Source organism: Aulostomus chinensis, chromosome 2 (assembly GCF_037954235.1).
Source record: "Aulostomus chinensis isolate RoL2024-O1b breed Wild chromosome 2, RoL_Achi_v1.0, whole genome shotgun sequence".
NCBI classification, from domain to species: domain Eukaryota; kingdom Metazoa; phylum Chordata; class Actinopteri; order Syngnathiformes; family Aulostomidae; genus Aulostomus; species Aulostomus chinensis.
This window is the reverse complement of record NC_141321.1, coordinates 31,851,901-31,879,092: the sequence shown is the minus strand read 5'-3', so window position 1 is coordinate 31,879,092 and position 27,192 is coordinate 31,851,901. Positions and strand designations below refer to the sequence as shown.

The following is a 27,192-nucleotide window of genomic DNA, read 5'->3' as shown; positions in this document are numbered from 1 at the left end:
TTTGAACTTTTTGAAATAGATGAAGTACTGCATCAGCTTGTTCAACTAATGCTTCAACTACATCAGGTACTGCTTAAAATGCTTAAAACTATCTACTTTTTCAAATTGGATGCAAGCCTTCCTAAACTATAACAACCAACTAACCACCCTCTCTCCTTTCTGTCTATTGCCGTCCTCTCATCTTTGCACGTGTTGTCGTGTCCTTAATCGTTTTCTCTCTCCCCTCAACAGTATATTGCTCTGGCCCATTTTTCTCCTCTCATTCTTATGGTTCTTTCTCTCCCTCCTTTAGTCTTTCATATTTTTGTATTTTACAAGGGACGTGTTACCCATTTAAAAAAAAAAAAAATTGCCTTGCTTTACCAGCTCTTGTCATCGGTGAATGAGGATACCAGCAAAACACTGCAGTCAAAGTCGGCTGTACAAATGAAAATGAAAACTTTGTAATAAACCCCAGCAGTGTTTTGGAATGTTTATTCACTTGTGTTCTATACCAAGGGTTCTCAAACTTACTTCTTAAAGGTCTGAATCTTATTTTTATTCAAGGTCAGAGGTCAGGAATGATTGGCAATAACGAAACAAGACTGAATCAATTCAGTTAGCCTATGATTATGTGTCTTCATTGAGCCAGCGTAGAAACCCTATATTGATGACAGAAACTGAGGCAGAGAGGCTCTGACAGTTTGGCAGAAAATATATTTGAAAATAGAAAAGGTTACTGTGGTTTAAAGCTAAGTTATTAAGTTAAATAAGTTAAACCTGAGAGCTCTGTGCTGTCATTACTGGGAAACATCGTTGGAGTGAGTATTCTGCTCTGTCAGTTGCGGTTCTTGGTTTTTGAAAACAGGGTGAGTGAGCGCTGGTTTCACTGTTCACTCTGTGGACTCTACTGCTATGTGCTGTAATCTAAAATACAGTAATATACTGTTAATTAAATCATGGTAGATGTGCTATAAAATTACTATAAGCTAGTTTTCCAACTGTAATGTACTGTAATCCAAAAAATGGCATTATGTTGTTAAATAAATTGTGGTAGAAACGCTGTAAGATAACCACAACCACGGTAATATACTGTTAAAATAATTAACTGTATGTGTACTGTAAAATAGCAGTAAATTAGTGGTGTCCCTGCTGCCAGTATTTTACTTTTATTTTTGTGTATGGTGTTCAAAAGAACATGCTGACATTTTGGGAAAGTCTCTAATTCAACACCATCCTCAGATTCAGAGAAGATGGATCTGTTCTCCCCTCCGTGATGCATTCAGGAGCTGACACCTGGCTCAAATGTGTGTTTTTTATTATAATTATTTTCTGAGCATTTCTAATACTGTTTAATAGTTTGTGGTAAGCCCCCGCCCCACGACCTTTAACGGGATAAGCAGTAGAAAATGGATGGCTGGTTAGTTCACATGATCTTTTTACTTCATTCATTCACTAGATTTGGGTAATAATTTTTGTTTCCCACAGCCTCAACCCCTCGATCCTATGTGAATTTCTTGTGGAGGTTGCAAAGTTTCAGGATGTTTAGAGAACAATAAGGAAAGTCCTGTGTGTAGAGAATCCACCATATAAAACTTTTTGGATTAACTGAGATTTTCTAGATGTGTTTCGCAGGGGAAGAAGTCCTCACACACCGGGACAGCAGAACCTTCCTGGCAGGTGTTTGATTTAGGAGGTCCAGTCAGGTCAGTGGTCTGTGTCATTAGGGACCGCTGTAATGGCGGGAGTCCCTTTCAGGGGGGGCGGCGGCGAGTGAGTGAGTGAGTGGGTGAGAGAGGGAGGGAGAAAAGGAGGGAGAAAAGGAGGGAGGGAGGAGTTGGGTGTTGCCTCCGTCTCCGAGCTTTAGTGAGGGTTCCCTGTCGACACTCAGCCCCGTTATTCGCCGCGATACCTACCTGACCTGCCGCCGTCGTCCCGTTTCCTCTGCGCCTCGTATCTCAGTCTACCCGGAGCACCATGGGAGTCGAAGGATGCACCAAATGTATCAAATACTTGCTCTTCTTCTTCAATTTCATCTTCTGGGTGAGATACGGGTTTTTATGTGTGTCTCTTTTGTGTGTTTGTTCACGTGTGTGGGTGCGCAGCGCCGCCGCCGCCTGCCCGCCGCTAGGAGGTCTTGTTTTGGGCCGTTAGCCGTCACCAGCGAACGGTACGACACCCACCTTGTACCCGGGAATTCACTTACTTTATTCTCACAGAAAATTGAATGAATAACGGTCTGATTCTGCCAGAGGGGACAATTGTGACGTTTTCAATGAAGCTAAAACGGTCGGTCTCTAGACGTGCGGTTAATTTAAGCAACTACAACGCAAATGTGATTAAGCTACGCAACAAATCACGGAGTCACTGCGGGTCTTGCGTTGATAATCTGCGGGGAAAATAACGTATTTTAACCCCGTTAGGACATTTTCAGTTGATAGTTGTGATATTTAACAGTTTTTTTTTCTTTGAGATCAAATGTGAGTTCATGTAAGAAGCTAAAAAAGCTATGGGCTGGTGATGGAGGTCTGGTGCTGGGAACCCTTCTGTAGATGTTGGGAGGTGTGGAGAGGCTGGGAATGGTTCTGCTTAAGAGTACTTCCTCCACCCAACTTGTGTGTGTGTGTGTGTGTGAGAGAGTGTGAGTGAGCAGGGGGACCCATGGTGGTTTCCATGGGGTGAGTCAAGGCCTTATTAGTGTTGGGTGATGCATCTCAGAAACATTTTTGGAGGGTTTTTCCATTGTGGTCTTCTCCAGCTCCCTCGTGCATCTACGTGTACTTTTGTTTCATTTATTCACGTGTAGAAGTGAACTTAAAACAGTGAGAGGCCACGTCGTGTCTGTTGGTTCACCGATGGGGGTCCCGTTCCACGGTTAAAACAACAAAGCTGTTAAATTCTTAAAGTCTAGCTTCTGTTTCTCATCAGTAGAAGTCGGCTGGGGCTGTGGCTAGGGCTGACGTCACTCCCCAGGCTACTGCAATTACAGAATAATTAAGAGACAGGGATTGTTGCATGTACTTGGGTTCATCTTTGTCATCGGTACCATTAAGTTGTCTTGAAATGAGCTTGTGAGTGGATCGAGACATTTTTCAGGCCTTTTTTTATCACTTGGCTACAGGTCCAACTTCCTGTTTCTTCAGAGCGTCTGGGCACATCAGTGCTGTTTCAGACTGCGCAGACAGCAGGCCTGTTTGGAGCTGCTCTAATCTAGCTTGAAGTTATTGGATTTGGTGCATCATACTCCTGGACACACCCACAGTGACCACAAAGGAGCGTTTGAGGACTATGACATGTCTTTACTTGTCTGTGGAGATATTTATCATTACAACCGTGTAAGACACCTCACCAAAGATCTTGAGTCGGGTTGTTAATCAAAATGAAGTCAGATTTTAAAGATCTATGTGTCTCAAGCAAGTGCTGCAGAGATGAAGGGGCGGGGCTTTACTTCATCCAGCTGCTAACTTGCTTCTCTTTAGCATCAACTGAACAGATCTGGTTATGATGGTGGTGTCACATATTGATCTGCAGCAGTTTTATGGGTTGAGCTTTAGAAATGCTGTGCTACCATGGAGAAAACCCTGTTCAAAGTGTCTGCGCATTTATTTTTTTCTCCCAAAACCATTAACCTACCTGTTGCTGCAACTGCTGCCACCCTCGCTCCTGTTACCAGAAGGTTACAACATCTCCAGTTAGTCCAAAAATAAAAAATTTAAAAGGTTCCTATGATCATCAAAAACCTGGAACAGGTTTGTTCCATTTAAACGTGTCGCTTGTGGTTAATTTTGTTTGACATAGATTTGTCTATGATTTGAAAACATGTTTCAGTGAATGTAATTGTATTGAAATGAAATATACTGTGACGTGCGCGTGTAGCGCAACAAATTCTAACTGATGTGCTGGAGTCTGAAAAAATGCTTGTGGTGTGGAAAATGGTGACTAATTCAGCTCAATTAGTTTCATTAGCGAGAGAATCAGTGCTCATTTTGTGTGATTACGGAGAAAATAAAAGTTCGAATGCGCTATTTCGTCTTTGTTGCAGCTGCCTCCTGCTGGTATCTACATTTTCAGTTGACTTTCTTGGAAATTCTGTTAAAATGTTGAAATGCTGTTTTAGAATTAAGCGTTTACATTTAAAAGCGTTTTTGCAAAATTCTCATTGGAGTTGCTGCTATTTTGCTTTTTGATACCAAGATTTTAGTTTTAGCTGCCAATGCGTATCAGTTCCAAACATCTGTTACCAATCTTGTTGATTACTTAATTACTAATATTCAATACCAGCCCTGAAAACAAGTCAAAACACCTGCTGGTTGACCCATAATTTAAGCATACCATTGAATCCAAGTAAAAAGACACGGACTCATGATGTGTTGTTTTCTCAATAATCAATTACAATCACTCTGCGACCAGTTACTGTCCCTCTGATTGCCATTTGCCCTGATCAGGTTTATCAGGAGCCTCTCTTAAAGAGATTCCGCAACCTTGCTGCTAAAATGACTCCTCCATGATGACCCTTGCTTGACCAAACAATGCTGGCGTAATTGATTCAGTTAGGATTCCGTAACACAGCATTGATCTAGAGCTGGGCCTGCCTCTGCTGCTGGGTCAGCGGAGTAATGTTCTGTCCCAGAGTGTTCTAAGAAAAATTGCGAGGTGTCTTGGACAAACTGTGTTAAAGAGGCCAATGATCTAAGTCAGCTGACGTGCTGCTGGTGGTAGAATTGTGAGAAATCGCCTCATTCTTCACATCCTGAGTCTGACCGTTCAAGGATGAGGGGGTTAATACAAGATCCGCACAGCTAACATTATCTTACACAAATAGCAGTCACACTGTGGACAGAACAGCAGCTGTCCTTCATGACTACCAAAAAGCTAATAGAAAGTTACTCCCAAAAGGCCAGGCAGTAGTACTCTGACTCGAGTAATTATTAATAAACTTCCGATCCTCCAAAGTGCCTCTGATACAACACTAATGAAATCAACCAGGTCTCTGATAAAGACAAGAACACTGCTTCATTGGTGCTTTTATCATCTAACACTCCGTACTAGAAAGAACACTTATACCAACAACTACTGTTCAAATTATATATATATATATATATATATATAAAATCTTGCTCTGATCTTGTAAATGTAACTAAACCACATGTTAAAGTTGTTTCCTTTGTAGTAAAATGTCCTTGACAGCAGCTGTGAGCATTTTTGTCCAATTAAGAGGCAATGCTTTATTCCTAAAATGACTCAAACTCAAAAAATTGGTCCATTCTAAAGAGGTGGTCTCCATCTGGATGCATCTGATGCGGTTTGTTTGGCGTGAAAACACGTTTGGGAATGGTTCCGACTGGTCGCAGGAAGTTAAGGCAGATTACAATCACCCATCAAACAATAGAAGAAGAAAAAACAAGCAGAAGAGAAGTCAAAATGAGTCGCCGCAGCACATGGACGGCCAAATTAGCCCTGTCATTCATTTTTTGGTATTCAAACAGAAAACGCACACCCAACTACAATCAAGGCTTTTATTTTGAAGGCAAGGTTACTGCAGTGTCGCTGACAACTGATCCTGGATCAGGCCCGAGGAGGCAGACAGACCAAAAAAATAAAAGATTTACGATTACTGTTTTTACTGTTGAGAGTAGAGTGTGGAAAATATATTGTCACATTCCCGTCTCTGTGTATCAACCCTTCTGAACCTGTACAGATATTACGAGAATGGAACCCCTCCAAACCACAACCTTGATAAAAATATTGGCAAATGACTTAATCGGTTGGAGAATATTGGCATATGAGAGGAATGAAGAAAAAAAAACCAAAACTCCAAAATTAAATTAATTGCTGCCCAACCTACAAAATGCCATTAAACCCTTCCTCCTTGGCAGAGCTAGAAAATGACAGGTTTTTCACACTGAGATTATGTGCAGAAGAGTTCCTGAAAAGTCGTGTAAATGACCTCCTGGGGAGTGACTGATGCATTAGAGGGCTTAGAGTGCATCTGTGGCTCCTCCCCTCTTTTTAACACATAGCCCACTTTAGCCCTTTTAGTGTTATTGGCTTCTCTAAAGAGCTTTGTGAATGGATCTGTCAGAGCAGACAAGTTCAGTTCATCTGAGAAGGGTTTTTTTTCAGGGCGCGGTGTGGTTGCTGCTGGCTGAGGCTGTCTCTTTAAAAAGGGAGACCTCCTGTTTCCATAAATCACCCCGGACACTGCGAGGGTTAAGAGGTGGGGGTGGGGGGGCTCTGGAGTGGTATAGGGATCATATGGGAACAAGACCACACCCATCCCCCACTCTTCCCAGTCCAGCATACCCAGCATTTTAACCCACCGTACTGAAATAGACGGCGAGGAGGGCTGGCAGCAATTAAACCGTGCTGATCTCACACTTCATCATATTTGAGGCAGATTGGCTCTCATTTTGCAGCCGCATGTCCGCTTTAAGAGTCATAAAGTGCACAGACTGCAGTTACTTTGAGTTTCTTGCATCTCACAACTAATCAAACTTGCAATATGAATCTCTGCTTTATTCTCAAGGGCGTGTTCGCCATTAGCCACTGGTAGCCCCTCTGTTCTCGCCACCCACAGTGGTCCTGGTGTGATGACAAGTGTTGTGGCTGAATAAGCAACAGATGGCCAGATTATATCTCCAGCAAAAATGTCATCAATCAGGGGAAATGATGCAGGGAACCTCCCCAGTGTTGTGTTATCGTCATGTTAACCTCTGAGCTTCCTCTGTTGCTGCTGGGGTCCGCTCGCCTCAGACCCGATCCCCTTAAGATGGTGAGCATCTGTGGAAGAGTTGTGTTGTAAGAAAGTGCTCTCATCTCCAGGGCTGAGCAGCTCGTCGTATTTACCAAGTACTGCTCTATATTTACGGTCAGCTATTTTCTTTGAGGTATCCAAATATTGAGTGTAGTTTTAAGCTCTGAAGAGGGTCACACATTCCAACAACAGAGAGAAGAAAATGGTGTTGCTAGTGTGTGACCTGCAATATTTAGCAGGTCTTTGTTGAATTTGCACCTTTGAATGAATACTTCAGAAATGCGTTTGAGACTCGTGTTAACAAGGAAAGTAAGTTGGTATAATTGAATTGTTCATGCTTGTTGTTGCTTCAGAACTGGATTTTTTTTTTTTTTAACTAAAACAACAGTGACTCATTGAAATTTTTCATTTGTGTCTTGCATCATGGCTGGACTGCCGTTGGTTCCTTTTGGCGGAGCCTGCTGACCTAGTTGTGCATCATTTATAATGTGTCTCCTGAGGTGAACTGGTGAATCTTTCACCTTTGGACGGGGAGGACAGATAACAGGTTTTGAAATAATCAGCGTCAAGTGTGACTGACGGGGGAACTGGCTGGTTTAAACAAGTGCCCATATGATTTCAGCATAAATTAGTTCAATAATTTAGTTCAGAAAAACCCAGAACATTCAAACATTTGTGAAATCATCAAAACTAAAAAAAAAACACACACACAAAAAACCCTGAATTTTACAGAAGGTAAAATTGTGTATGTAATGACAAACCTAATGCTGCCAGTAGTCACGGGTTATTGAATGGCTTAATGCTTTTCTTAAAGAGCCTGATAGCAAACCACTGACACTGAGATATTCAACTACTAACAGTCTGAAGATTTAACAGCTTTTGAGATATTCAGCTCCAGGAACTCTTTAGACTTAACTACTGGCAGTGACATATTTAACTACGTTTTAGATATTTAACTACTTTTGGGATTTCTAGACACTTGGCATATTAAACTACGGACACTTTTGAGATATTTAACTACTGATACTTAGATGTTTTACTATGTTTCATTTCATTCAAGTTCCAGTGATTCTCTCCTGAAACCTGTCTGGGACGGTTCCCAGTTCTGTGGCAGAACTTTTCCTAAAGCTGTGGAGCGTCTGACTCAAACGTCCCAAATACCATAATTATGGCTCAAAGGCTGTTTTATGGATTTGTGATTAGCTAGTTTATTACTCTTGGATTGCTGTACTGGCGGTTGTGTTTGGAGTCACACCCCTCTGTCCGCTGTGTTGTAGCTAATCTTCGACCAGGACAGCAGCACTCTTCTGTCAGTTATTGCTCCGCTGCTGCAACCTCGGCAACATCTCCACTATTAAAATCCGAAATTTTGACTCCCTCTTATTGGTCAGCTGTAAAGCACTTTGAATTAAAGCCCCTCAGAGATGTGTCTGAACGTGCTCCGCTTCAGCCTCTTGCAGCACAGTGACTCATCTTGGTGGCGACTCACGTGGTGAGGAGGTGGGGCTTCACTTAAAGATAGTAAGTCATTCTGTGGCGTTGCTGTGTGGTTGTGTTGAATGTCTGGGCTCTTGGCTGTTCGGGTGTTGATCTGGTTGCTAGGCAGCAGCTGTTCTGTGCTCTGGAATGGACCTCAGTGAGAGACGAAGGGAGGGAGGGAGGGGGGAAGTTTCTGTTTTGCCTAAAATCTTTTCACCAAAACTCTGGGTGGCTAATGTAGCTGAGATATTCTGCTTGGTTTCAGCAGAGATGCCTACTTTCCTTAGCTATTTTGACATATCAGTCTTTGATGAGAGCAATTGTTCTGTCAGTCTGGTGCCATGTGTGGTCAGGTTTGCTGAGCTAAATGTTAACTCTGGTTATATTTAGGATTTCTTTGTTCTGGCCCAAACAAAAGAGCAGAGGAAGGTTCATATGAGTGTTAAGTTGCTGATTAACAAAACATGTATGGAAGATTAACATGCTGCAGTGTGTGCGCAGGGCTTCCCCCCAGGAACGTCGTTAATGCTGCGTGGAAGAGAGAAAACTAGATAAAGGGTCTGTCAGGCATCTGTGTGTCCTCAAATTCAAACTGAAAATATGCGGCCTACAAAACATCCTCTCTAAAATAATCAGCGGTTCAGCTCTCTGGGAAATATGCAGCAGTTAGATGAGAGGATCGATACCACTGTCATTTGTCTGTTAACCATTGGAACCCCAAGCTGTTTCTGATCATGTCATCCATTTGCAGTCGCTGTAATTTTTGATGAAAACATGCCATTATGACTGACATTCAGACCTTTAAATTATATTTTATTGAAAATTAAATGTAAAAGGTCCCAATGAAAGCATGAATCATATTGCACACATGTCAAAAGTAATCACAGTATGGTATAGTTCTTTCTGCTCATCAGTCGTCTCCTATTTTAATGAAATACTAGGGTTGATGTTTGTCCTGCGACATAACACGTCATATATATATATATATATATATATATATATATATATATATATATATATATATATATATATATATATATATATATATATATATATATATATATGTATTCCTTTTGTACTCTCTGAATATGAATGAATCATCTTTCCATGTAACCTCAGCCAACCATCTGGCATATCTTTAGAACTTTGGGAAATATTTGCAGAAAAATTTCTCTCTGATGGGGAGGCCAGTTTTACATGATTCACTCAAAGCTTGCTTCTGTGTGTGGGAAAGACCTCCCCCCTTCCTCTGTGCACTGACATCGCCCCAAACACTGACAGAGCTTTGTGTGTTGCAGCTTGCAGGAGGTGTCATCCTGGGCGTGGCCCTTTGGCTGAGACATGACCCCCAGACCAGCAACCTGCTAGCCATCGAGTTTGATGGAGCTTCTGCCCCCAGTACCTTCTACATCAGTACGTACTTCACCCACACTCCCCTGCTTATCCTCTCACACTCCCACTCAGTTGATATCGTCATGACATATGTTGCCTCACTCAACCACCATCGCTCTTCACACACGGAAAATGTTGGTTAAGTGTTGATTTGAGTTCATTTGCATGATTTCCATCCGGTGCTGCACTACAGCGCCACTCAGATGCGCATTTTTTTGAGATGGAAACACCCTCCAAGCTCCACTTATATTTAAGTCATGGACACATTGTGCTCGGCTTGTGGAAAGACTGGTAATGGGTTAAAAGAGAAGCACAAAAGTGTGATTATTGTGTTTTTAAAAACTCCATTAAGGCAGGAGAGGAAGAATGAAATGCAAACAGTTTAATTTTGATTGATTGATTGATTGATTGATCAAAGATGCGACAAGTGGGACAATACGTGCTCATAACAGGGTTGTTGATCATCTCAAAGTGTTTCTGGAAATCCTCTCTAAAACCCAGATTTGATCACACTAACACGCAAGCGTCAAAGTGGATCAGTTTCCGACAGACGCTGACGTGACGGGGGTATGAAATGAGGCCTCTTTCATGAAATGTTCTCAGGCTTTATGCTAGTGGACTTTTTAACCCTCCATTTAGTCTGGCAGACATGAAGCAAAGCCTGATGGTTATTGTTACCTCCTTCCTGACATGGATTTTGGTTCTCCTGTCACTGTCAATCACCAAGACTAGCCATAGCTTTAAAAGTTGCAAGAGTTGCACAATGCAAATTTTTAAATTGTTTACAAAAATTGAATATTGATATGTTCGTATTTGGGATTATGTAGCTGTATTGATTAAAACAAAAAGCCATCAGATCATTATGGTAGCCTGAAATGAGTATTGACACATCTCTTACTTTGTTTGATGCCTGACAGTGAATTACATCACATTAACTATTAATGACTGTGTGGCTCTCCTTTAGCCTGTTAAATAAATTTACTGAGATATTTATTATTAATAGATGTAAAGATGACCTCTTTGAAGCCGAATAAATCATGGACAAACTCTGTGTCAAACACACATAATTACACACATCCTTCAGAATATTAGCGAGTAGTAGAAACATGGACTTGGAGAACCCCGAGGGTACGAGGAACGTTGACACGTCCTTCTGCCAACGGTGAAAGTAGTGATCAGATTTCTTTTGTTTGTTTGGTTTTGGTTTTGGTTTTATTATTATTATTGTGGTTATGTCAGAGATGGCTCTGAGAGCCTCATTCTGAAAAATTCTGGATTCTTTAGATAGCTTGTTGTTGGTAGCTAAGCTAACACCCCTCTGTGCTATATATTTAAACGCTTAAGCGCTCCCCTCCTGTTCTTACGAATGTTACATTTTGTAAATGATCATGATCTGTTTTATGTTGTACTCTAGTGTAGCCACGCTCTTGTGTCTCTGTGTTACAGGACCCACCAGCAGGATCAATAAGCATATGAGTTATTCTGAGTCAGTTAAGTTTCCATATATCATATAGAGGTCTGTCTTTTGTTACTATGTATCTTTTGAAGCTGAGGAACTCGAGATATGCCTCCAACATGTCAATTAGCCGAACCGTGTCATCACAGCTCAAAGGGGTGTCATGCCAAAGAAGTTTTTAGTTCAGACAAATACTTGTTTATTATCGTAATCCTCAGAAATGTGGAACATGGCCTGGAATCGGCCCTCTCAACACAAACAAATTTGCCGTTATCTACACCGCCACCTTCCAGAGTCCTGCAGAGACGCTTGTACAGAAGCTGGCAGCTGCTCTGGGATGCTGTTAAAGGGGTCAGGAGGTCGGTGGTCACCTTCCTGACCAGCTGCTTTTTCTTACTGGACTCACCAGCTGTAGAAACAGTTTCTGCAGCCCTTAACTGGCTTCTCTCAGAATTTTAAAGGTTTCCCTCACAGCTGTGTGAGGTTGCATGGCATGGGCCACCATGATGGAGCAGGCTCGGAAGCACTTCAGGTTTCTATTGACCTCTGTTTTTGCTGCTGCGATTTTTTTTTCTTTTTGTTGTTGTTATGCTAACTTTTTCAGGAGTCTATTCAATGCATCATCTCTTGATGTAATACAGCCTATGACTAATAGTTGTAACACTGTGAATCACAACCCTCCACTGTGGCTTATTCCAACCTGCCATGAAAACAACAGCAACAGGTCAGCTTCTTATCTGGAACCTTTCAAAATTTGATATTTATAATTATTACAATAAAGGCATTATAACCACATCCTTGTGTTAGTGTTGCTTCAACAGTGTGGCACCCTTCCACACTGTTGGCTAATTCTACCTCTGGAGGACTGTTTACTACCAGATCTTTAGTGGCTGGTTGTTCAAATACCCCAAATGATCAGTCTATGAAATGGCTGAAAATAGCTTTCAGTATATGTTTGCGAGCCCACCGTCACTGTCTTAACAAAAGTCCTCCTAGAAATGAAATTCTTAATTATATCAAACTGTGAAAGTCTGAAAATCCTCCACATTTGACACAGCAACTATTGCATAGTTATTGATAAATCACAAGACAGTTCATTTCCCATATATTACAATTACATGCTCGAACTCAAGAATATATGGTGGTTTTGCTCAGACGAATGAATATTGTGCCTTCAACTGGCACATAACTTTGAAATGAACTCTTCACTTTAAAGGCTTCCATTGACAAATCAATCAGTGCTAAACTTCAGTTCCCGAGAGGATGGTTTTACAAGTTTGATTGACCTGACTGTGTGTTGGTCTCCGGGAAACAGCTGGTCAAACACAAATATACACCTATACTGTAGCTGAAGAGTGACAGCCTGAAAGCCCATTCAGCAGCCATCAATAGACAATGAAAATTTTAGGTACAACATCAACAATTTGGTCAGTATCTTTGTATATTTATTACCTCCAACAATGAGGTCATGCTTTCTGTGCAGTTTGTCAGTCAGTCTGCTTATGTAAAATCTGTGAGGCAGAATCTGACCAGACTTGGAGGAGGGATGCAACATTGGCCAAAGGAGAACCCTTTAAATTCTGGAGCAGATCTGTTTAATATAGTGAAAAATGTTGGGTTTTGCTGACTGAGTCTGTTCAAGTCCCCTCTAGTTAACTCGTTGGATAGGTTTTTGATGATAAAAAGTGGGATTTTTTTCAGTTTATTGACATTAGCTTAGCACTTTTACAAGCATGAGTCAACAGTTGGTCAGCAAAACACCTAAAACAAACTAGTACTCATCATAAACAGTTTCATTGGAGAGGAACTGCAGTGGTACACAGTTTTGTTTTCATCAATGATGATGACAAAATTCTCTCACTGATACCCCTCTTTTTCATGGCGATAACGAGATGGTGATGAAATAAACACAGCTCTTTGATGACTAAAACATGGCGAGACGTGTGAGTTTTTGTTGGCGAGAATGGACATAAATGTTAGTGGGCGGCTGTCCGACGTTCAAAAGGCGTGACATTTCTGCTTATTGTGCGTGGAATCTTTCAATTAAAACCTAAAAAGTGTCTGCAGTGCTGCTGAAATGGCTGCCACAAACAACACTTGTCGTATGGAATTCCAAGGGTAGTTCACGCCAAGCAAATCATCAGTACACTTAGAGACAAGCAAACTGCACATGAGAATGGCAAGCTGGTGTGAAGTGGGTTGATAATGCAGGCGCCACCCCTCCCAGCGACTCGTGATCAGGCCTAACGGAGGACAGCAGCTCATCATATGACTCTGTTAAAAGCTTGAAGTTGGTCTCTTTCATCCACACCCACTTCACACCAGTCAGTTCCTTTTAACCGCCTTGACAGTGTGAGTCATCTGCCTTGAGACGGATGACAGAGATGACACTATCATGATGATAGGAGGATGCACCATCATGACAAAGGAGGGAGATGCCTCAGTTTTAATTACAGACGCAGAAAAAGCAGTTCTTGCCGCCTTCTGAGGCTGCGTGGATGTGGTTGAGGAGGAACTACTTTCTCCAAAACAGCCTCGATGATTGCATCCGACCCGTTACATAAAGCCTCCCTCTCATTCCCGAGGACAGGAGAAAAAGCCTGGTCGTTCTAGGAAAAAATTCCTCACTTGCCCTCCCTTCTTCTCCTCCTCCCTCCTCCTCCTCCTCCTTCTCAGGGGCCCCACCCCTCTGCCTCCCTCCTCTAAGAAAGTTTTCCTCTCCTTCACTCTGGTCGGTTTTCTTTCCACAGTTGCCCCCTCACTTCTCCATCTGGTTGTGGTTAGTGTTTGAGTCGTGCTGTCTCTTTTCTTTTTATTTTTCCCCTTGTCCCTCCCTCCCTCTATCTTGTGTCTGCTCTTTCTCCCTCCCCTCCCCTCCCCTCCCCTCCACTCTCCATCCCCCGCTGCCAGGAACTTTTCAATATGGAGTCTTACATCTGCTTCTCTTCTTTCTCTCACCCCGACACACTCCCTGTCACCCAGCAGCTGCCCGCCTCTCTCTGCTGAATCACACATCTACACACACACACACACACACACACACACACACACACACACACACACACACACACCAGCTCGACAGTTAATAGAATGATTTCCAGAAGCCGTTTCTACCTAATGAGTATTAATAAGGTTAATAATTACGGAGTTTTTCTCAATGGAAAAAATAAATGCAGCAAAGTGTGAATGATGTTTGAGAAGTCAGAAGTTCCTAAAACTGGATGTCTCAGTTCCTGTTAAGTCATTCTGCTTTCCATTTAAATGCAGTTCCTCAGTAGCCGAGAAGTTTAAGGGTCATTTCTTTCCTAGTTTACGCAATCCTTGAAGATTCTGTGACATAGTTAGCAACTTTTACGAGAGTGGAGGTTGATACTGGTCCGGAAACAAAACATAGAATTTCTTTTTCTTCCTTTTTGAACAGGTACACAGGACAAAATCTTTCTTAAAAGTCAATCAGTGGCCTCTTTTCCCCAGAGATCACTCAGAGTACCTCGCTATTAAGAAACTCTGCTTGTTTGTTCTGAACCAGCTTAGTGCTGCACCAGTGTGAGCATGTATTTAACATTCTGGTGTTCAGCAGCAGATGTTCAGCCTGTAAACTGTTTGGTTGAAACTGTTTGTGCTGTGACTACCTTCGCTGTTGTGTCAGCCAGGAAACTGTCTGTCCTCATGCTGTGTCCGAGCACTTTTATACAGACAGTAAACATCGGGTTAATAACCTGCCAATAATAAAGACAAATATAAGTACATTAAGATGAAATATTGAAATAAACTTCAGATACTGCTTTGTGGTTGTAAGCCTCCTCGATGTGTGCCTGTCACAATGACCTTTGACCACTAAGATTTCTTTAGGTCATCTGTGAGTCTCAGTGGATGTTGACGACAAATGTCGTTCCTGAGGTAGTAACATGTTAAAAATCACAACTTCTGTTTAACTCAGAACTTGGAGGTCAGAGCTGAGTGACATCACACCTGAGTTAATCACCTTCCAGCAACAGAAGAGGGGAAAAGTCAATGAAAAAAACTACAACACTGTAACGTTTTAGCAATTCACAAATCCAGTCGATAACATTCTACACGTTTATGCACATTGCAAACGTTTGAGCAACATGTCTTCAGTGAAAAGATGAATGGAACAAGTGATTTATTTGATACAGTTGTGACATTAAAGTCCTTAAAACAGTTGAAGTGTTGATGCTACTGGACAGCCATCTTGAATCGTGATCTCAAGGTTCGTCAGGTATCTCTTGAGATTGAGCGGGATGGGTCAGAACTCACGTTGACACTTTCAACTGGGAACTCGGAAATTCCAACTTCTAAATTCAAGCCTCTTGATCAAGGTCAGAAACTTAAATTGTTTAAGAACCACTTCAGAGCCTCCAAAGTCAGATTCTACCTCCTTTATGTTGTCACAAGTTGAGCTGTATGTTAATATACTGAAAAAAAGTAATTTACAAGATGCTGTTTTTACATCTGTAGCTCTTAACACTGGTTTTATTTGCTGTAACTCACAGACTCTGAGACCTATCAGATGCTTATTTAGTCAGATTGGTTGTTTGTCTACATGCAAACATCCCGGTTGCCTTTGGTATGCTAACAACAGAACATTCATTCAGCTAACAAATTAATTTAATTTTTTTTAAGTTCAAGGAAAGTCACAAGTCTGTGAGCTTGTGATGAATTCTGAAATGGTTCCAAATGTGGCCACCGAGAAGTTGATTTGAATTCAATCTGACAAACACCATATGTTAATAATTAAGAATCGGTTGATAGTAATAGAAGTTGTGAATGTCTTAATGTGGTTCGATTTTAGAGTTGAGAGGAGTCTCGTCTGCTTCGTGGAGCAGTTTGGAAACTGCAGGCACAATTCCTGGTCTTTCAGTTCTAATGCAGCTCCCAGCAAATGTGGAGAAGAGTTTGATTCCCAAAAAGTTGACATGAAAGCCAACATGACACACTGGAACATTTGTCCTCCAGACGCGTACACAGGCAGTACTGTACAAACCACAAAAATAGAATCTGAGTCAGAGGAATATCCCTGCAGAGTTTCCCAGACAGCTCAGCTGGGATAGGAATCGAACCGACGTGTCCAGGAGGGGATGGCAACATGAGAAGTAAATATTTAACTGTAAGTTCTGCCTACATGAATGTTGAGAGTCCTGATGGGGCCGACACACACGCACCAAAACAATCACGTCGCCCTGATCTGACACTCTGAGACAGTAGTGGTGGTGGTCGTAGTGGTAGCAGTTCCAGTAATAAGTTCTTCCTTCATGTTTGTTTGCATGAACAGAAATATTGTCGTTGACACGACAACAGCAGCAACAGCCAATCTGGCAAAGTGCTAATTGGGAAGTGCTAATTAAGAAAACCTCATCAATGGTGGTGTGGTGATGTCATCAGCTGTCAGGAAAAACAACTGTAACCAAGACACCCACTGGCCCCACCCCTCTTGTGAAAGACAAAACAGCTGCCTGCGTAAGGTTACCATAGCAACAGCACAGTAATCAAACCACCTCATGACACTGAACAATAACCTCAGAGTAGTATTACAATACAACTAAGACTCTTAATGTTAGATCTCAATTTAAAACCAACTTTAATCTGTACACAATCATCTGTGAGCACTTAGAGAAGTGCTAAATAAATGCTAATGTTATATTCATCACTGTTATTTCGTACAGTCATTGGACTCAACTTTATACAGCGCTTTTCCACCTTAGCGGCACTCAAAGCGCTTTACAGTGTCATCTCATTCACCCATTCACACACACACACACACACACACACTGACGGTGGAGGCTGCCATGCAAGGCACCAACCTACTCATCAGGAGCAATTATGGGTTCAGTATCTTGCTCAAGGACACTTCGCCATGGTCGAGGATCGAAACAGCGACCCTTCGGTTGCTAAACGGCCACTCTACCCCTGAGCCATGCCACTCATTGCCACCTGTAAAAATAAATAAATAAATAAAAGAATAAGGTGGAAGAAATTAGTCATCATGATAAAAAAAAATATTCCAGTGGTAAATCATTATTGCAAGTTAAATATTTTTAATTACAAAGTCAGGCTTTATAGGACAATTATTTTCCACTTTTTATTTCTCGTGTCTAGATCATGAAAATCATTTTGAGAGATTTCTCATTTTTTGTCTCTTAATTTTTAACTTTAATCTGGTAATGTCCTCGGAGCGAGCAGTGCCTGTTCGCAATCCTTCGTGGTCGGTCTTGGTGTTATTCTCTAATTTGCCGGAAACATCCGCAGCTTGACTCATACATGCTGTTCTATCGTATAGATCTTTTCTGTCGCACTTCTCCTAAATTCTCTTAGGACATCTGATGGTCATAAATGTCCAGACTGCAGTATTAATAATAAACTACCAACACGTAGGAGGCAACAGGAAACAGCAGAGAGGAAGGCGTCATTGTTCATTGTCGTTTCGTTAATAAACAATTGTCGGATAATTTCATGGAGGCAACTAATCGCATCTGGATAAAATATTTGAAGGTGTGCTGTTACATCTCAGGGAAATTCCTCCAGAGCTGTATGTTTGCAGCAGCGAGCGGATGAACGGTCACAATGGACGGACTTTCATGTTAAACTTCTCAGAAGGTCCATAGTGGAGGGGTTTCCTTGACACCAACCAGTTGTTGAAAACACCCAAGAAAAACAACAGAAGAGCTGCTTTCATACCTGGCCAATCTCTGAAAGTTGCATGAATTTTTTTGGCCTCCTCTCAATTTTTTAGTCTCCCAACAGTTCCAACGTGAGACGGATGTGTGTAAAAGAAGTTTTGGATGAAGCGCATGAAAGATGCAACAATTAGATCTCATAATGCTATAAAACAAATTCAATTCACTTAAATAGTGTGCGAACTGCGCAGAACATCTCTGCAATATGGCAGAATGCTTTATCAACTGTCTGCGGTTGCCAACCGGGATGTAGTTGCTACTGAGAGCACATCATATGTTGAGACAAAACCAAATAAAACTTGGAGAGCGTGTGCTGTTGACAGCTGTGCTTCATGCCAGAAAGACTAGATGTTAACGCTGCGTTCTTTTTAACTCGGCACTCAGAGGTCAGAACTGTTCCAGTAGAAGTGGGAGAAGTACAAAACTCCGAAGTCCTGAGTCGGAAGTTCAAAGATGGGGGGGGGTTCTTGAAAAATTCTGACTTCTGTGTTCAATTGGAACACCCAAGGGTAAACTCTTACCTGATACGGTGATACCATATCACTGCGTAGGTCTCTTGCTTTTGGTGGCTTTATTTATCAAACAGTTTTTAGGTGTAACGCAAACCTGTAACTGTTTAGGTGATCAGATGCTGTTTGTGGTTGGCGGGCGAGCTAGTTTAATGCGACATTTGGTGTCTGTTGAGAACTGACGTTGGTTCCAATGGAGGAGCTCTCATTCGACATCACGGGGTAGCTGTTAGCGTGCTCCCCCAACGTCAGACAGTCTGACAAAAAGATGCCTCTTAGGTATACCCAACTATATTTGGGTCAGAGGAGTGCAGCTAAGAGGTACTACAATGTTTATTTCTCCAGAGCCTTTAAAAAGTATAAGCAAAATCAGCCTCAGAAACATTAATGTTCAAAGTCACATTTACTTTATCCTGCTGCTCAGAGATTTATGGGTAAAACGCAGCATACTGGATACTGGATCGATGCAGTTTCAAGGCATCTCAGTTGAGAGGAAGAAGTAAACACACTTCTCAACACTTCGTTGTCATCTTAGACCCTTGTAAGACTGCAGTTTATCTGACTTTGTTGCAATGTTCTCTTTCAAAATACAGCGTTACAAATTATTTTGGGAAAAGGTTTTTTTTTGGGAGATTTCATCCTCCGGGTCAACCTTTTCCCTTGGATCTTTTAATCTGGTTGTTATTTGCAGAAAACCCAAACTGCTCTCCATCTGTTGTAGTAGCAACATTACTTTGTAGAAAAATAGGAAGGGTTTTTATTTATGGCCTTGAAACAGACATTTGAAATCTGCTGCAACATTTTTAAAAGGTGTTAAGCAGCAGTTCCTCCTCTCCTGTGGAGGAAGGAGATGCAGTCGCTCTGATGAATGAGGCTGACAGAACCTAATGGGAGATGATCCATGAGGAGATTAAATCAACACTGACAGGAAAAGACATTTACGTAAGTGGAATTCTTGAGAGCATCATCTCAAACGAAGAAATGCAACACAGAAGAAAGATGGGAGGTGGTGGCGGTGCTGTGGTCAGAGAGGAGGGGGAGGTTGAGACTGTGAATATATGAGATGAAGGGACGTCTTGGTCCGACGCCCAGATATCGATTTAGAAATTAGCATCAGTGTATGTGTGAGTGGTTTGTTGGTGGTGGGTGGGGGTGGGGGTGGGGGGGAGTGTTCTTGATACAGGACCAATTCAGAATTGAATAATGTCTGGGCCGGTGAGTAGGCACTCCACTCCCAGTCTGATATGAGTTCATGATGACAATGGAAGAATTCTGCGCATGATGTCACTGATTGTGCCGAGGCCTTTCTGGTTGGTTAGGTGTTTTAGCCTCGTCTCTGCTATGACGCCTCCTCGACCAGCGTAGATGCATTAGTTACTGTTCTGCACTGTGCATGTGTGACTGAGGCTTCTGATTCCACAGGACCAGACAGTTTGGAACTATTTGTCAAAACTTGATCCAGGGAATGCAGATAGAAAGTCCTCATGTCCATAAATGTGCATTGTCTCTTCTACTATAAAATAAAATACAAATATGGTGTAAGCATTTGAGCTGGTTCTATCTTAGATCCATGCATGTTACATGAGTAGTGGCCTAATTTAGCCTCCAGCTACCAGCACAGACGAGCAGGCTAATGAGGTCGACTCACCTCTTTCAGTCTCCACAACCCTGACTTGTCTTCAGCCTTGACGAATCAGACGTCTGGTGCTGGAGCTGGAGAGATTTCTACATACACTGTATGCTCTCTCTGAAATCTTCAAACCTGAATATCCCAGTTTGGTTTGGAACAAAAAATTCTGAAATGATAATGGGGCTAGAGTCGATTTTGGCCAAATGATCTTCAGACTGTTCCACTCACGTCAGCTTTTGGTGAAAAGAAAACATTGCTTTTCTGTAAAATAATTTTGCCATGAGAGCGTTGGTTCAGGAATACACACGCTGGAGAAAGTGTTCATTGACTGAAGCAGGAGATTCTAAATGTCTGCTTGGAAGCATTTTCAGTCGGGATGTCCCACACCAGTTTGTTGATACTTTAATACTGAGTGTCTCCCAGTTCTGATCTGATCCGATCCCTTTCAAAAAAAAAAAAAAAAATCCCAGTTCAGCCCAGTACTTCAGATCGGATGGGAACATCCACATCTTTATGCTGTATAGCAGAATCTGTGTTAAAGTGGTTTGTCTGTCTTTCCAGGTGTCCACATCCTGATTGCTGTCGGTGCCGTGATGATGGTGGTCGGGTTCCTTGGGTGCTATGGTGCCATCCAGGAGTCTCAGTGTCTCCTGGGAACTGTGAGTCGCATTAACCTCCTTTCCATCGCCACAAGATCTTCATCTTCATCATGTATTCATGTCTCTGCTCTGTCCGTCCCTGCAGTTCTTCGCCTGCCTGGTCATCCTGTTCGCCTGCGAGGTTGCAGCTGGAATCTGGGGCTTCATGCATAAAGACACTGTGAGACCCCACGCACACACACACACACACACTAGAGCTGAACAACACCATGCAACAATGAGCAGTACTGTAAGTGCAGTGTATTTATAAAACCTTTAAATACCACTAGACAATGGCCTCTAAGAGTATTTGAAATACAGTAATTCACTTTATTTATGCCAAATATGAAGAACCATCTTCATTGTTTGTCCCTGAATTGGATCTTTATATTTCCAGGTTTCCTGGTAAGAACATTTTTAATCTTAAACATCATGATTCTCTCCTGTATGATTATTTTTCAATACAAGAAGTCAATAATCAGAGGTGTAAAACCCATTTCTGAGGAGAGATTTCAGCACTTTTTATCGTCTTTCTTTGTTTTCACTGCACATCAACCATTCCTCAGCTGGTAAAAACAAAACACAAAAAAACAAGTGTCTCTTTTTGAGTTTCAGGTGTCGAAGGAGATGATCAACTTCTATGACACCGTATATGACAAAGCCATGACGCAGACCTTAACTGACAAGGACAAGCAAAACGCCGCCACACCCGTACTCAAGGTTTTCCACGAGACGGTAAGAAGTAATGCGGGAGAAGGGAGAAGCGTTTTTGTGAATTTCAAGACTGCCATTTGTGAGTACTTGAAAGGCAGAGGCTTCTGCTTGAAGTATCTCTTTAAAAAGCTACTGTAATGTTCAGTCCAGCTAGATGTATGTGAGATTTACTGTATAAACATCACCACAAGGTGGAGCTGTGCAAGATATGAGCAGTCTGGACAGTTCTGAAGCTGGTGGCAGTTGAAGCTTGGAAATGACAGTTTTTGCTCTTTGGAGCTTCTCCAGCGTTTCAGAACCCAGGTGCTCTTCCACAGTTGTAATCATGACATTTTTAAATAAATGAGTAGGTTTCAGATGCCACATGCTGCTGGTTCTCAGTAATGAAATTATCTGCTGATACAGATATTCTTACTCGGAGGAAGTTGATGCCGGTTGTTTTTGCGTTTCAGCTGAACTGTTGCGGTAAAGGCCAGGGCACCTCATTCTTCACACACTTCACGGACACGTTCGGCCTGACTGACCTCTGCCCCAGCTCCGGAACCATGACTGTAAGTGATGTCACCTCCATCTATGTCAGTCGTTCCTCTTCACGCTTGCACAGCAGCAGGGGGTTTAGTCAGACACCTGCAACACGAGGGGCTTGTCAGACAAGAAACTGCTAGATGTGATCAGATCTCCATTTAGAAACCCAGCACTTTAAATGTTCCCTCTCGCCATCCTGCAGACAAACCCAACAAAACATGAATCTCCAAGTTGTACGACTGGTTCATGATGTCATGATTTTAGTCTTGTTTCCATCAGTTTATTCTAAGTACATTACCAGGACTCTGTTTGAATATGGATTAATGAAATAATCTGGACTCTCCAAATCTTATCAGACCAAACAGATCATACTGTGCTAGTGAAATGAGTCATTTGGTGTGTGTGTGTGTGTGTTTCAAGATTATCTGCTAGTTTAAAGCCAGATGAAGGAGACAGACGTTCTGTACGCTAGCTTTAACATCAGCGAGCAGGAAGTTCTCCTGAAGGAGATACACATTACCACTTGGTTTTCCCCTGCAGAACTGCCACAACAGGATCCATGAGCTGTTCTCAGATAAGATTTATCTGATTGGTATTGCCGCTCTGGTGGTCGCAGTTATTATGGTGAGTTTCTATGAAACGCTCTCGCTTCCTCTTGAATGTATCCAAACTATGAGTTACAGCAACAGCATACTGAGCGCGTATCAACGTCATCCGCGTTCATACGGACATCTGAGCTGACGTGTCTGTCCTCCCCTCCCAGATCTTTGAGATGATCTTCAGTATGGTTCTTTGCTGTGGGATCCGCAACAGCCCGGTCTACTAAAGCGCCCGGCCGGCGTTCTTGCTCTTGAAGGAAGGACGACCTTGCCATTTAAGTCTCATTCTTTCTCTTTTCTTTCTCAAGCAGGAAACGCCACATATTTAGCTTGCTGGATGAAGTCGGCTCTTTGAGAACATAGAGCTTTTTTTTTGTACACTGTCCATGAGTTTTTGTTTAGTCCCAGATGCTGTCGTGCATATCTGAGCAGTGCTATCCTAACCCCACCTGTAGATACAATGTCACACTGAGCGGCGCCGTCCAGCCAACGCTCTAATGCTCTAGTGATTCATTAGTGGTTTACTGCTTCCTCGCCTATGAACATGCTCTTATATTCTTGGTTTTATGGATGTTTTTTGACTGTTTTATGTATAAACTGTATATAAATATATATATTAACAGTGCTTTATGACTGCCTGAGCATGACCTCGTATCACCGTAGATCCTTCACCTGTAACCTTCCTGCTTGTTTGCCGACACTGAACCAGACAACGTAGTTTAGACTCACTTCCCTGACCTGCTTTGTCACAGAAACACGTCGTCAACTCTGCAGGAAATGAAGAAAGAACTGTAGCTGGAACCAAAGTCTGAACGGTCCCATCGTCCGCCATTTTGGCTCCGTTGACTCGTCTTTGACTGTTTGTTGTTCGTCACGTGTCCTGAACCATCTGAGCTCAGTTGCATGAATCATGTGAAGTATTTTCCTCTGTACTTTTACTTTAGATGTCCACATATAAATGCAAACTAAAGGCAGTTTAAAACATTCAGCTCAAAATGGTTTAAAATTCCATATTATATATAAAATCACATTTTTGGCTGTGTTATTTTCTCTGGACAGTATTTGTGAACTTTAGGAAATGTAATTTAACCATTTTCAAGGTTCAGAATGTGATTAAATTTCAATTTTCCCATTGGGAAAAAAAAAAAGATTAATTCCTACTACAATCTGTCGTTTCATCCACATAACCACTTAAATGAACCAAAAATTTTTACATTTTTGAATAAAAAAAAAAAAACTATCCTGGCATCAAAATTGTGATCATTACATCACAATCACTTTGATAGTCCAGTAAAGTCGCGATCCTAAAGGACTCGAGAGTCTTGACATTTTTGGTTTAGGTGCCTTGGCAGAGATTGAAAGGCCAGAACTAACGAGTGTGGATTCATTTGACTGTTTTTAGAACATTTCTGGACATTCTGGGGACTCCATGACGTAAAATCTAAACGAGGGAAAATGTAACGTTTTTATGCAACTGTTGAGGCGGCGTGCTCATCACTGTCATCATCTTTGTAGAATTCATAACTCGCAAGTCAACCGAGACATAATCTGTTAGCATGAGATGCTCTTGTTGAAATCTGCTGTCGCTCCGGTTCATATCGACTGTCCCCTCATCTGCCTAGCAATCATTCCTGCTCTTAGAGGAAACACAACGAGGCAGCCGACCTGAACCCGTGTCGCCTCCCGCGGCACAAAGTATCAACTCTGATGCAGTTTGTCTCGTTACGGGGTCAACACGCAACCTCGAACACGTGTGCCCTCTGATATACGAAGGCTAAAACCTGCCAGGAAAATTAATTTCACGAAAAGCTAGAAGTGCATGGAGAGGATGCAGACCCGATGGGCTCCATGAAACACTTCCTGGGAAAAACGCCAGAATTTGCCCCAAAAATAGAATGTGTTCCTGGGTGGGCTCATGTTCAGCCTTTCCCCCGCAGCAAGCGGATGCTAACAGACGGCTACCCGGCTGATTCCTGTTAAAACGTTAGAAAGACGTTGAACAGCTGTTGGAACTTTTGAAATCCAGCGTTCGTCTGACATCAAACTTGTCAGTTTTCTATGTCCTACTGATGTTTGCACCACAAACTGCATTCAATAAAGTAGAACACCAAACAGCATTGGTAGCGAGCTAAGAATCATGTTAGCACAGGACTGCGTTCTCCAAGTGATTCACTCGTCCTTGTTTTTTTTTAAAGTCTGGAGCTGCTTGTCGTGGCAACATTGGGCACCGGAGGGTCATGCAGTGACATCAACGGGTACAAATCAGCCAATCAGCGCTTATATCTTTGTACTGTGGTGTTTCAATTCCACCGTGACACCTTAAAGATCTGGCTCACAACTACTGCTCCGCCTTTCACACGCCGTAAACACACTCATGACACGCCTCTAACCTCCATCTTGCCACAGCTCTTGTCTACCAACCTAAACTTGTCTTGTAAACGTGTCATTCTGAGAAACAGTCCAAGTGTCTTGTAATATTTGCAGCTCTGAAATATTGTACTAATGAAATCATGCCGGCTGTAGGAGACAACGTATGCCTTTGTTTCTCTTTGTATTGTGATATCTTTGTCTGGTACGTTGAAGTATTCAGGGAGGTCGGGGGCGGGGCGGCGGTGGGGTGGCGGCACCGACTGAGACGACCTGAACACACCCATTAGTTTCCTCTCTAGAATTCATCACACCGACGTCACATCAGTCCAGGAAGGCCCCTGACAGTTTGTCCTCATTGCTGCCTTCTGATTCGCTCTCAGGCGGCGCCGCCACTTCGACCTCGGCCCTCCCGACTCTCGTTGACTCTGGTTTGCCCAAATATAAAGGGATTAAATGTATTTTACAAATAATCTGCTGTCTTGTCATTTTTTGGGGTGGGGGGGGGGATTCTGATGCCACAAGTCCAGATGTTTTTAAGATCCTAAAATACTTCACGTCCGGTGGGATTTTCTGCAAACAGCAACCTCGTCCTCTTTGTTATTGATGAAACATGAAAAGTATTTCTGCCCGACACCAAATACTTCATACATCTGGAAACTTCATCCTTGGTGTTCTTGCACTCGTGTTAAGTTTCCTCTCACTTGAAGTTGAACATTGATACACAAGCGGCCCCAAATTAGTTGGGACGACTTGTGAATTGGCGGCACGGTGGAGCAGCGGTCAGCACTGTGGCCTCACAGCAAGACGGTTCGGGGGTTGGCGTCCCGGCTGGAGCACGGGGTCTTTCTGTGTGGGGCCTGCATGTTCTCCCTGTGATGAGAATGGAGGACTCAGTCATGGATACCTGCTGGTTGTTTATTTTCACAGGACAGTCGCTGCATCTGAATGATGCATAAAAGAAAACGAAACTGTGACAGGGTTTCACCCAGCAGCAGGCCCCTGCTCTGTGGGCTCAGCTCAGACTGTAACCATATCGCTGACTTTATACACTGAACTCATGTCCATCGGGTCAATGCTAACCATCACAATATATTTTTAATTAAAAAAAAAATGAAATAAATTTAAACAATTTTTTAAAAAAAAAGATCTGACATCAAATTGCATCTGTACAAGAATTTAAATCTAAATGGGACAACCAGTTAGTTTCCAAAACAAAACCCATAAATACGATGACGCAATTAACACGTTTCTATACCTGTACGATGAATAAAATAAAACAAAACTGTGCCCGACGCAGCAGGCCCCTGTTAGCAAGCACACACACACACGCACACACACACACACACACACACACGTAAATACGCTAAGAAAAAGAGCACGTGTGCTTCACGTACACAAACGAGGCATCCCTGTGACGCTGTCCCGGCGAAACACAAACTCTTCACAGTTCTTATTTAACATCCATACATGTCTACGTTTATGCTTACGGTATATTTTAACTCCAAACAAAGTTTGGGTATGACGAGGAGGACGACGCCGGCCCGCTCTCAGGTGGCTCAGCTCGGACAGGCAGCAGCGAACACGGCGGACTCTTGAGGACACAGTACAGGTGTCTTGTCTCTGTCGACCAAACTACGAAATAAAAGTGAAAATAAATAAAAACCGATTCCCTTCGATATAAAATCAGGATTTGGTGAGATTTCAAAAGAATAAAAATAAAAGTACATTTTCACATTGGCTACACCTGCGTGGGTTCTCTCCGGTACTCCAGCTTCCTCCCACAGTCCAAAGACATCAAGAGAGGACCAGGTGAATTGGGTACTCTAAATTGACCGTAGGCGTGGCTGTGAAATGGTCGTCTGTCTCTATGTGTTGGCCCTGTGATGGACTGGTGACCCGTCCAGGGTGAACCCCGCCTCTCACCTGAAATCCGATGGGATAGGCTCCACCCCCCCACCCCCACCCCCAGACCCTTCACAGGAATAAGAGGAAGAAAATGGACAGACGGACTTGAGAATTGCTTTTGTAAATAATGAGTCAACTCTTCCTCCTTCCTCAATTCAAATACAAATGGCAGTATAAAGAAGAAATAAAGTAGGCCTCCCCAGAGGATCCCAGTGGAAGGAGGTGGGCCTCCCCAGGGGGTCCCAGTGGAAGGAGGTGGGCCTCCCCAGGGGGTCCCAGTAGAAGGAGGTGGGCCTCCCCAGGGGGTCCCAAGGAGAGTTAAAAGGAAGGAGGTTAAGGAGAGTTGGTTGTAAAAGACCATCGTGTACATGTTCATGATGAGGTTAAAGATGTGGTTCCTAAGAGATTGTGGTTTGGGGGAAATTTCTTGTCCTACCTTCCAAAAGTCAAACTTACTAACTCTAGACAGTAAGTTTTCCTACATCAAGAGTACTACGTACTGTATAGTTACAGCAAGGAAAAGCAGGTTTAAATATTTCTACACAGC

General features: G+C 42.5%; 1 protein-coding gene and 1 long non-coding RNA gene across 6 annotated transcripts; one reads left to right on the top strand and one right to left on the bottom strand.

The window, feature by feature from the left end:
• Nucleotides 1-1,810: 1,810 nt before the first annotated feature.
• LOC147269748 (CD81 protein-like) lies at nucleotides 1,811-25,204 on the top strand. The gene is made up of 8 exons (XM_086190242.1): nucleotides 1,811-2,022; nucleotides 9,511-9,625; nucleotides 20,456-20,553; nucleotides 20,639-20,713; nucleotides 21,148-21,267; nucleotides 21,699-21,797; nucleotides 22,312-22,395; nucleotides 22,535-25,204. Exons 1-8 carry the CDS (start codon nucleotides 1,957-1,959, stop codon nucleotides 22,595-22,597), a joined length of 720 nt encoding a protein of 239 aa, XP_086046368.1. The 5' UTR covers nucleotides 1,811-1,956; the 3' UTR covers nucleotides 22,598-25,204.
• Nucleotides 13,958-26,559, bottom strand: LOC147269747 (uncharacterized). Of its 5 annotated transcripts, XR_015110710.1 has the most exons (8): nucleotides 26,466-26,559; nucleotides 26,228-26,372; nucleotides 25,389-25,610; nucleotides 21,662-21,873; nucleotides 20,123-20,711; nucleotides 19,913-20,026; nucleotides 14,693-14,779; nucleotides 13,958-14,075 (listed from the first exon to the last, which is right to left on the bottom strand). It is a non-coding gene; the product is annotated as an uncharacterized LOC147269747 (long non-coding RNA). The 5 variants fall into 5 exon arrangements; XR_015110705.1 differs by having other exon boundaries at nucleotides 19,913-20,711; XR_015110707.1 differs by having other exon boundaries at nucleotides 19,913-20,694.
• Between the last annotated feature and the right edge of the window lie 633 nt (nucleotides 26,560-27,192).

Bases quoted from the DNA above. Each gene is read 5' to 3' on its own strand.
- LOC147269748 (XM_086190242.1), top strand. From the start codon at position 1,957: ATGGGAGTCGAAGGATGCACCAAATGTATCAAATACTTGCTCTTCTTC. The intron at 2,023-9,510 runs GTGAGATACGGG...TGTGTGTTGCAG, and splicing joins TCTTCAATTTCATCTTCTGG to CTTGCAGGAGGTGTCATCCT. The intron at 20,554-20,638 runs GTGAGTCGCATT...CCGTCCCTGCAG, and splicing joins CTCAGTGTCTCCTGGGAACT to TTCTTCGCCTGCCTGGTCAT.